Source organism: Sinohyriopsis cumingii, chromosome 4 (assembly GCF_028554795.1).
Source record: "Sinohyriopsis cumingii isolate HCF-2022 chromosome 4, ASM2855479v2, whole genome shotgun sequence".
Taxonomy (NCBI): domain Eukaryota; kingdom Metazoa; phylum Mollusca; class Bivalvia; order Unionida; family Unionidae; genus Sinohyriopsis; species Sinohyriopsis cumingii.
Genome location: NC_142964.1, coordinates 141,520,097 through 141,532,505, shown reverse-complemented (window position 1 = coordinate 141,532,505; position 12,409 = coordinate 141,520,097). Strand labels below are relative to the sequence as shown.

General features: G+C 35.9%; 1 protein-coding gene across 5 annotated transcripts in view; it reads right to left on the bottom strand.

Moving 5' to 3' along the window:
* Positions 1-12,409, bottom strand: part of LOC149802218 (tubulin tyrosine ligase 3-like) — a 157,821-nt gene that overhangs the window by 113,429 nt on the left and 31,983 nt on the right. For all 5 annotated transcript variants that reach the window (XM_089956639.1, XM_089956635.1, XM_089956636.1 and 2 more), the window contains exon 2: positions 1,746-1,850. Coding sequence is in view for 4 of the 5 variants with exons in the window: in XM_089956635.1 (XP_089812761.1) it covers positions 1,746-1,850 (105 nt within the window). In the remaining variant the exon portion in view is untranslated. The remainder of the gene's footprint in view (positions 1-1,745; positions 1,851-12,409) is intronic.

Here is a 12,409-nt window from a genome sequence, read left to right as displayed (position 1 = left end):
ACTAACTATTGAATTCTTTATATAGGGGTAAGCCCAGATGATAAACCTATTTTATGTGCTTTTTGATCAGATTCTTTTCATATTGATACAGTTTTATAAAACATACAATGGTTGTGTGACAGCCCCAAATTACATCTCTAATAAGAGCTTGTTTGTAGTGATAAGGTGGTATAGACTGGGCTTATATACTGTATAATAGCTCTCAAATACTGATCACATTAGGTTTCACATACCTGTACTATTCAAAACAAAATATACCTATACTGCAAAAATTCAAAAGAAAATATACCTATGTGGCATGCTACAACATAATCACTCTATGCCCTCACAGTGTCTACCTTCAACACAACTCTGATGGTAACCTTAAAATAACTTGAACAGACTTTATTAGTTCAAATCCATAATTCAATTTGCTTTTGTGATTTTCTCCAAGACACCTTACAGCATGGGATAACTTGTTGATTGGATTGAAAAAACACTAGTATATTAACAGTCTTAAATTCTGTGGGGAGCAGTGGTGGCTCAGTTGATAAAGTATATGACTTGCAATCCATATATCATGGGTTCAAGTGAAAACAGTTTTTGCCTAGAACAGGCTTTACTGCAGGATAGGTCAACAAATAAATGTAGATAAAAATAGATATAAAGAAATGTTGTGATGGATATGCATATAACCATGTGTAATGATGAAGATTTATATTTTTTGAAAAAAATCTTAAAATTTTCAGATCTACTTCACTGTTCATGCATCAACGCCATAAAACAATTTGTGACACAAGCGTTGTATTGGATGGGTTTCAGGTAAAAATCCATTCTGCAAAAATGATTGTTTAACAGAGAATAATAATCATAAATACACACAGTTAGTGCAATAAAAGTTGTTTTGTATGATATTTCAATAATGCAAACATAGATATACCAGTACATGTGCAATTCTAAACACCACATAATTTTCCATCGTTTTAATAAGCATAAAAGTATGTAATGTAGCACAGGGGGTGGCAAAACAAATTGAATTTGAATGCTGAACAATGAATAAAACATTATATTATGTGAGAATTATGTTGATCTTAAGAGTCTATATCAAGCCTTCATTAAAAATGATGCACTTGTAAATTACGTTTCAGCCCCAAAACAGAGCCCTACATGAAGATTTCTGTTTAAATTGTATGTCAGAAGTCAATCTGTCTGGTGATTATCATATTTTCTGGACAGTCAGTCATTCACATTCTCAAAATCCGTAACCAGTATCAGACTCAGAATCCAATGGTCATGGACTTGATACCTGCCTCTGTGTCTCCTAGACACAGCTTCCATTTCCTCTGCATGACATAGTCAATAATGCAACCAACTGACAAAAATATACCTAAAAAATACTAAATGTATTTCCCAGCAATAGGCAGGCAACTCAAGTCAATGCATCTGTTTATTTTATTTTCTACATATACACACCAAACTATAAAGAGAAGTGTCTTACCTCATCATTGCAGAGTGAAAAATGATTTGGTCAATCCACATCTACAGTTATCAAAGCTGGAAGAGGATAATGTGTCAGCAGAGCTAAATTGTATTATGTTTTTTCTAGATCTGCATGTATGCCTCATTATGTGACTAGAGATCTAGATCTATCATTTTGGCAATTGGATGCATGTGATAGAAAATCAAAAACTGTTAGATATGTATGCATACATGTTGAAACATCTAATAAGGCACAGTCACAGCCTCCTAAAGTACAGACTACATACCTCTTTGCTGCCTTTCTCCTTGCTTACTTTTTGTCCATATCGGTTGATTGGAGACAGATTTCCACCATGATTCTTGAAGTTGTATGGAAGCCCAGCCTGTTCAACCTGGAAAAATGTGTACTGCTAGTACATGTGTCTTTTTTTCTTCATGTGATTAATTGAAACACACCAAAAATGCTAATCATGTCCTGACAAAAATAGAAATTTGCTTTATTTGCCTAAATATAAGGAACAATAATCAAGCTCTGTTTGCTCCTTGTAAAAAAGGATACATTATTATCATTTTCAAAACAATGTTTTCTTGTGTAAAATGTTTCATACCTGACATGACTAATGCAGATGGTGATAAACTTTAAATGGAAGTGACCTACTTTGGAGTTGTTAGAGAAATTCCAAAGTAATGAAGATAAGTAGCAGTGACCGGGTTAATGAGTCTTCTTTAACAGAAGCAGTACCAATATGAGTGATATCAGCTGGGAAGCTGAACCATGCAAAATAATCTTAATGGGAAAGAAATAGAGAATACATGTTTTTTTAAAAATGTATATGAGTGGTATATTAATGACAGAGCATACATATGTACATATATTTTATTTACATTTTATGCAAATACACATACTATAATTTCCAATGAAGTCTGCTTCAAAATGAAGTATTGTATCTTTATTGGCTATTCATAATCCTCTTGGCAAATCAATAAATTGCTTGTTTTTCTTTTTTTCAAGCTTCTGTTTTTATCAATATTAAGTCAATATAAAACACACATATGATTGAAATATGAAAGATGGTTAAAAATCAAGAAAGAAGAGCAATACAAACACAGCATAATTAACCTTTAATACTCCACAATGAATGTGGCAGCCATTTACTTACTGACTAGTGCATTGAAACAAAAGGGGAATAAAAACTAAGTGAAATGACAAACCAACAAGAGGCAATTCAATTTTCTTCCATGGATTTTTGCCTGTACCTAGCTACAATGGTTAAGATAAAGAGAGAGAGGAGTTGGGTGATGTGAAATTTGCTATCAGGTCATATTTCATTATCCATTCCCATATTTCTCTGTTGGTCAATAAGTTTGCCTCCTCACCAACCAACACAGAGAGTGAGTTGGAGGGGAAGAGCAACCTTCTGACATGCTAATATTTAAACATAATCAAGTTTTAGAACATTGTTATAGGTTTGTACAGTATGTATGTGCAGTTTTGACAGGCTATTGCATCACTTGTACTGTGAACACAGTGTGAAGTATATACATACTGTTACAATGACCTATGTTCTTTTAGGTTACTTTAGTTTCATCAAGCCCAAAATCTTTTTCTCTCTCACTGACAGATTTGCATGTATTTTGTCCCTTACACACGAAAGAGAGTGAGAGATGGAACACTGGAGAAGGGTGTTCAATGAAATTCTGTAGCATGTCTAATTTAAGTAGAAAGCAGGCATTGTTTATATTTTTCTTGTTATTTTCTTTATGTCAGTAATGATTAATCAGTGGAAATTCAACATGGATCCAGAGAGCATAGAAGTGATAGCCTACTGTTGAAACAATTTTTGTCTATGCGTATCACTGCACTATGTTATTTATAATGTATGTGATTTAAATATGTGTATATATGTAGTGTTTAGAAACAAACATTATCAGTGGCATAATTACAGAATATTTACAATACTGTACACAGGGCTTTAAATCAAAAGATGTAAGATTTCCCACTATTTTCTATTTGATGGACCATTCTTTGTGCATATTTGAGTATATATAGCTACTTCATTGAGAAGCAAAGAAAAACCCAAACTAACACTAACATTTAGCTTAAATCTCATCTGCTGTTGACCAAGTTATTCTACACAAAGCTGCAAAATCCATTATTCTCCTCCAATATGGTGGAGTAAATGAGAGGAAATGCTTTTGTGAAAAGGGCCAACAAGGATGTAGCATTAACAACCAAAAAGAAAGGAACTAAATATTCAAACATAACGGGTGTTACTATAAATCATTACCCTGTTATAACGCAGTAGTTGCAAGGGAGTCCATCTCTGCCAACCATGATATCTACCAAACCAAAGTATAGTCAGGAGCTGCCAACCTTGTTATGTATTGTCCTGTGATATACTGCCAACCAAGTTATATATCATGCTGTGGTATACTTTTGAAAAAGTTATGTATCATCCTGTGGTATAGTGCCAACAAAGTTATGTATCATTCTGTGGTATACTGCCAGCAAAGCTACGTATAATCCTGTTGTATACTGCCAACCAAGTTATGCCTCATACCGTGGTATACTGTCAGCCAAGTTATGTATCATATGTAGTATACTGCCAACCAAGTTATGTACCATACTGTGGTATACTGCCAACCAAGCTATGTATCATACTGTGGTATACTGCCAACCAAGTTATTTATCATAATGTGGTATACTACCAACCAAGTTATGTACCATACTGTTGTATACTGCCAACCAAGTTATGTATCATATTGTGGTATACTGCCAACCAAGTTATGTACCATACTGTTGTATACTGCCAACCAAGTTATGTATCATACTGTGGTATACTGCCAACCAAGTTATGTACCATACTGTTGTATACTGCCAACCATGTTATGTATCATACTGTGGTATACTGCCAACCAAGTTATGTATCATACTGTGGTATATTGCCAACCAAGTTATGTATCATAATGTGTTATACTGCCAACCAAGTTATGAACCCTACTGTGGTATACTGCCAACCAAGTTATGTATCATGCTGTCATAAACTGCCAACCAAGTTAATATATGCATCACACTGTGGTTTACTGCCAACCAAGTTCTTATCAAACCAGGATATAGTGAGAATTTTAAACAATTCAATGAATGCTTGTGTTCACAGTTTGTAAAATGAACCAAAGTCCAAACAAATGTATAATAATAAATTTTACTCGCTGTAAATTTATATAACAATTGAAATTAAGCTCCATGACAATTTATATGACAATTGAAATTAAGATAGCCCCATGCCAATTTATATGACAATTGGAACTGAGATAGCTCCATGCTTATTTATATAACAATTGGAATTATGATAGTCCCCATGCACTATTAAGATTAATTATTGGTATGTATAACTGGACAGTAAATGCTCTAGGTTTTCTATAATATAACTGATTTATTTTTGATCTGTTTGTCAGTTTGATGTGTTTTTGATTAGCATCAGGGAATATGGGACATTTATGACAAAAAATATGCCAATTTGTACTACACGTACCTGATCATAATACCTTCCAGGAACATATACTACCTTCAAAACCACCCCTCTCCAGCTATAACTTTTTAAAAGATATCTGCCCACCTAGGTGTCAGTCAGATAGTGATCTCCCCTTGATACAGGGTTTTGTTCTAAATACTGTGAATAATTCAGTTACTAATGGAGTTAAAGGCATGATCTCTCAATGGATGTAACTGCAGGAAGGCTGTATTTTATTATGATCAGGTAAATATTATTGATTTAACATTTTACTAGAAAACTTTTGTTTGCTTCAATTACATTACTCAATCATAATACCTTAAGAGAAAACGTAAGAGAAGCAGGGAGTCGCATCCTCTTACCCTGAAAGGCCACTGATGATCCCCAAAGATGTGCAAAACAGCTTCTAGACAACCCAAATGGAGAACAGGCTCCATATGTCAAGGAGTCCTTCAAAAGGGAACATTTTCCCTCCCACATATCAAGCAAAAGTCATGAACCTGCATCCTTATGAAGCTGTTTAGCTTTATGGGATGCAAAGTTTCTGAGATAAATTCTGGAAACAGTGAGCTGTCACCTCCATCCCACAGCATGGATAATGTCAGTTTGGAAACATATTTGCTTGTGGTGACTGCCATAACTTCATGAGTCGAAATGAGTATCAAATTCATTGATCTAGGGTTATTTCCGGGTATGTGGAGTGAAATTACCTCATTTCATCTAGGCTGAAAGTATCTATACTAACATGTCATGCTTAGGCATAAGAAGATGTAGGATTTCCCAGAAGAGCTCTTGTCAAGTACCACTTCAGAGCTTGCATCTGGTCTTAAAGTAGTAGACAGTGATTCACTACGCATGTTTGATTCCCCATGAAATGGAGTCTCTTACTGGCAATATAAGTATAATGGCTGTTATGAGTGACACTAATCATCTAGCCAGAACTACAAGTAATTCAGGTCAACTGGCAGACCATATATTTCAATTATTCTGCTTGCCATTGCTAGTGTCAACAGGAATCAATTCTTTTATAAGAGGTGAACCAATGAAGCTTCGATCGAGAGCAGTTCAAACAGCGCCAAGTTAACACCAATGACAACTTGGGGCACAGAACCAAAGTTTGTGGACTTGTAAACTTAAAATCTGACAGCAGATCAGATAAGTCTTTGCTTTATTGTGAGGACACAGCATGTCAGATATTGCGGAACTGTAGCCTTTAATTGTTACTAATGCTGTTTCTCATCAAAAAGCCACAGTAGGAAGTTAGTAGTCTGAGGTATTGAAGTGTTCAGTAATGCAATGTGTTCACAAACACATCATTGTGCGATATTCTCCATTGCCCTGATACACTTTTCAAAGTGAAGGGCCATCTTGCTTAAGCAAGACAGTTCTGGATGAACTGTCAGGCTGAAATACAATTCTTTCATAGAATGAGCTATCTGCTGCCCTGGGCATGTAATAGCAACATAGGTACAAAGGCACTAACTGGCCATTGAGTAGCATGGAACTATTCATGGTACTATATTTTATGTCTCCACAAACTGGATGTCTTTTCCCTGTGATGGTCTGTGCGCAAATGCGGGGACAAAATATGTGATACTAGATCATCGTAAACAGTCCCCTCAGGAATATTTGCAAGTTATATTAGGTTTGGTATTGACCATGAGTTAACTATACCTGATGGCATGGAGAAAAATTGTGGTGGAAGGATCTACTTCTGTGCTTTTATCCACATTGATTCTGGAGACTGTGGCTTTGAACTTGTATTGGATCTGCAGGACTGTCCCTCTCACCCGAGAAGAGTCCATATTAAGTTGATTCTATGGCAAAACTGAATAGGCAAATCTGACATCTGAGATAAAACTGGACAAGATTGTCTAAAGGGTGGCCGGGTCATGCTCGCAGAATGTCCTGATTGGGATCTGATTAGTTAGTGTTCCCTTTTAGTGGCAAAGGCATGAAAATGAATCCATATCCTTAGTGTACTAGGGCATTAAACTGGGCACCTGGTGCATTTAGTGGATTTTGATCCATGAAAGTACCTGGTGGTGTAGGCAACTGAAAACAGGCCATCCATCATTTGCTTTAAGTGGTAAGATTGACTGTATATTGAAGATGGAGTCCAGTTTTGATGGAACAGTGCTATTTAATCTTGCATGACATTGTGCTGTTATATGTTTTGAGACAGGTTAGGGAACATGATCCATGAAACCAGTCCATAAGCTGATATGTGATTGGTTCATGGCACATGCAGGTTAGACTAATCTACAAGATTGCCTATATTATGTGAATTCGGCAAACTGGAGAAAGATTGTTCCTTTAGTAGCTGGCGATGAATGATCGACCCATTGAGATCAGAGCCATAAGGCAAAATTCGGTCATGGACGTGGAATAGGAGTCCATCACAGTTAGCATGACACTGTCCAGTTCATTAAGTTGGGTCAAGCTATGGGATATTTGATCATACAGAGAGTCTGTACAGCAACTGAAGTGGTTAATATGTGATTTTGATCTTTAACACACTGGTAGGTGATAAAGGCAACTGGGTGTCAAGCCCATGCAGTAAATGGCCTATTGGTTCTACCAAGAAAGGCTATCATGATACAGCAGTGAGGGAGAAGTCAGACCTGTCATGACCTTGAGAGCTTGAATCACTTTATGGTTAATCAACCATGTGGAATGCAATACCCATCAAGAAGCAATCATTCTTTGCCATGATTGATGATGTTTTCATCCCTCAAAGTGTGTTTCTGTGCCTTCAATTTTATTAGTATCCCGGGACTGCAGCCCATTGACTTCAGTCAATAAATTGTGCAAGTCTAATAATTTTGTATTCATATATTGGCAACCAGAGCAAGCTATGGATGCAGAGTGGTTGTCAATCCTGTGTTTCTTATATTACCAAATTTACACTTGGCCTTGCCCATGGCCTGAATCTGTAAGACAAAACATAGCAGACAATATAATATACATATACTGATCATGTGTCCACCTTTATGAACTTCAGAGTGTACATGTTGAGTTCCACATGGTGCAGTACTGTTTCCCTTTACCCTCATTTGTGCTTCAGAGACCTCCAGATTTTTAATGGCCCCCAGTTTTGATACCAAAGTTTGTTTTTTTACTCAGTCTAACCCCCAGTTTTGACACCAAGGAGATTTTTGACTCTCAGTTTTGCACCGCTAGGGGATACATAGTGGTGACAATTATCTTTAAAAGGGTACATGTGAACAGAAATAGAACATTGAAATGCTGCTGTAAATACTTATGAAGTAGACACTAAAATATCAATTCTAATAAAGTTACCTGTAGGAAAGGCCAAATTGACTTCCTATACAGGTAAAATCATAGAAGCATCACTTATAGTAATTACTAAGTGGACTCTAAGACTAGGCAGTATAAAACTTAACGGTACTTATCTGACCACAGTGGAACTACACGGCAATATAACTGAGTTTCTATAGCATACAAAATACAAGCATTTAAAACTGGACTGAAGTGTCACTATTGATACTTGATGAAATGGATGCTATAAATCAATTTGTAAGACAATGTTACCTATAGAAGAGACCAAATGACGGCCTATACAGGAAAATCAGTTGTTATTGTTGTTGTAGGGTTTAACACCATTTTTCAGCACAAGATAGGCTATATATGGTGGCCAGTATCAACAGTGAAGGAAGAACCCGGAAAGACCCCGAAAAGAACCACAGATCCACGAGAAGCCACTGGCAAGCTTTCTCATATACCCACATTGGCTGGGAAAACCAGTAAAGCATAGTGTATATAAAAATATGAAGTGGATTCTAAGGCTAGATTAATATCGAAAACTGACCATAGCAGAAATTATATTGCAATATTATGAGTTTTCTATATCACACACAAAGCCTACACATTTAAATACAGCTATTATCAATGTGAGGGAATGCTCTAGTAACATATGCAAGAACGTACCTAGGGTGTCTAAGCATGTTAGGATGGAAAAGTAATTATAATAAAAATACAAAACTATGCCATCAAAGAAGTGAAACTTGGAAATTATATATGGAGTAATTACTTCCCTTTGAAAAGAACATTTCTCCAACTTGCTTTTAGATAGAATTTCCAGAATACTTGCATGTAGATTGTGAGGCCTTATTATCTGTAGAGTCTAAGCTTGCCACCGGACACAAGCGAAAGTTTAGAGCAAATTCCTGTATCGGGGAAGATCACTCTATCTAACTGCCACCTATGTGGGCAGATAACTATTAGCTTTATAAGCTAAAAAGGTTTAGCATAGGAGAGCTGGATTTGCAAGCTAGTAGTATAGTAGTTCTCATAACTTAAAGGTATTATGATCAGGTAATGTATTTGAAGAAGAAATGGGCTTATGTTTTGAGTAGTGTCAGGGAATGAAGGACATATAAGATCAAAAATTAGCTGATGCTAAGAGTAGTATCAGGGAATAACGGACATCTATAACAATAAACTGGAAATCATAATGTGCCTTTGTTGTATCTGAATTCATGTTATATAGAAAAGAGCATTATAGCAGGGTTCCCCTATACCTAGTTCTCTTTTTACAGTAAATGATAAAAACTAATATATTCTTATCACAGCTGTTTTGAATCAATGTGTCCACTAAAAGACAAATGATGTTTATCTGCCTTACCTGGACCAACAACTAGTGTGCAAAGATAATTAATAGTCTGGCAAACTGCCCTCAGTCTATAAGTTAATCTCTACTAAAAATGTATATTATACTTTGCTTTTAAGAATACATGTAGTTAAACATAATCCAGGATACTATATATATATATATATATATATATATATATATATATATATATATATATATATATATATATATATAGTACCCATTCCTTGTTTGTAAAAAATGATAAAGAATTAGTAAAATGTATATGATAAAACTTGCAAACTATGATAGGCCATCACTTTTAAATATTTATTATCAACTATTAAGAAAACAATCAGCAAAATTTGAAGGCAAGGAAAACCAGGAAGACATAACTAGTTAATTACATGGACATAGGTGCCATAGCAAAGAGTTTGTGCTATCCATACTATTTAATTACATGGACATAGGTGCCATGGCAAAGATGTTGTGCTATCCATTCTATTTAATTACATGGATATAGGTGCCATGGCAAAGATGTTGTGCTATCCATACTATTTAATTACATGAACATAGGTGCCATGGCAAAGATGTTGTGCTATCCATACTATTTAATTACATGGACATGGGTGCCATGGCAAAGATGTTGTGCTATCCATACTATTTAATTACATGAACATAGGTGCCATGGCAAAGATGTTGTGCTATCCATACTATTTAATTACATGGACATAGGTGCCATGGCAAAGATGTTGTGCTATCCATACTATTTAATTACATGGACATGGGTGCCATGGCAAAGATGTTGTGCTATCCATACTATTTAATTACATGGATATAGGTGCCATGGCAAAGATTTTGTGCTATCCATTCTATTTAATTACATGGACATGGGTACCATGGCAAGATGTTGTGCTATCCATACTATTTAATTACATGGACATAGGTGCCATGGCAAAGATGTTGTGCTATCCATACTATTTAATTACATGGATATAGGTGCCATGGCAAAGATGTTGTGCTATCCATACTATTTAATTACATGGACATGGGTACCATGGCAAAGATGTTGTGCTATCCATACTATTTAATTACATGGATATAGGTGCCATGGCAAAGATTTTGTGCTATCCATTCTATTTAATTACATGGACATGGGTACCATGGCAAGATGTTGTGCTATCCATACTATTTAATTACATGGACATAGGTGCCATGGCAAAGATGTTGTGCTATCCATACTATTTAATTACATGGACATAGGTGCCATGGCAAAGATGTTGTGCTATCCATACTATTTAATTACATGGACATGGGTACCATGGCAAAGATGTTGTGCTATCCATACTAATTAATTACATGGACATGGGTGCCATGGCAAAGAGTTTGTGCTATCCATACTAATTAATTACATGGACATAGGTGCCATGGCAAAGATGTTGTGCTATCCATACTATTTAATTACATGGACATGGGTGCCATGGCAAAGATGTTGTGCTATCCATACTATTTAATTACATGGACATGGGTGCCATGGCAAAGAGTTTGTGCTATCCATACTAATTAATTACATGGACATAGGTGCCATGGCAAAGATGTTGTGCTATCCATACTATTTAATTACATGGACATGGGTGCCATGGCAAAGATGTTGTGCTATCCATACTATTTAATTACATGGACATGGGTACCATGGCAAAGATGTTGTGCTATCCATTCTATTTAATTACATGGACATGGGTACCATGGCAAAGAGGTTGTGCTATCCATACTATTTAATTACATGGACATGGGTACCATGGCAAAGATGTTGTGCTATCCATACTATTTAATTACATGGACATGGGTACCATGGCAAAGATGTTGTGCTATCCATACTATTTAATTACATGGATATAGGTGCCATGGCAAAGATGTTGTGCTATCCATACTATTTAATTACATGGACATGGGTGCCATGGCAAAGATGTTGTGCTATCCATACTATTTAATTACATGGACATGGGTACCATGGCATAGATGTTGTGCTATCCATACTTTTTAACTACATGGATATAGGTGCCATGGCAAAGATGTTGTGCTATCCATAATATTTAATTACATGGACATGGGTGCCATGGCAAAGATTTTGTGCTATCCATTCTATTTAATTACATGGACATGGGTACCATGGCAAAGAGGTTGTGCTATCCATACTATTTAATTACATGGACATGGGTACCATGGCAAAGATGTTGTGCTATCCATACTTTTTAACTACATGGACATAGGTGCCATGGCAAAGATGTTGTGCTATCCATACTATTTAATTACATGGACATGGGTACCATGGCAAAGAGGTTGTGCTATCCATACTATTTAATTACATGGACATGGGTACCATGGCAAAGATGTTGTGCTATCCATACTATTTAATTACATGGACATAGGTGCCATGGCAAAGATGTTGTGCTATCCATACTATTTAATTACATGGACATAGGTGCCATGGCAAAGATGTTGTGCTATCCATACTAATTAATTACATGGACATAGGTGCCATGGCAAAGAGTTTGTGCTATCCATACTATTTAGTTACATGGATATGGTACCATGGCAAGATGTTGTGCTATCCATACTATTTAATTACATGGATATAGGTGCCATGGCAAAGATGTTGTGCTATCCATACTAATTAATTACATGGACATAGGTGCCATGGCAAAGAGTTTGTGCTATCCATACTATTTAGTTACATGGATATGGTACCATGGCAAGATGTTGTGCTATCCATACTATTTAATTGCATGGACACAGGTGCCATGGCAAAGATGTTGTGCTATCCATA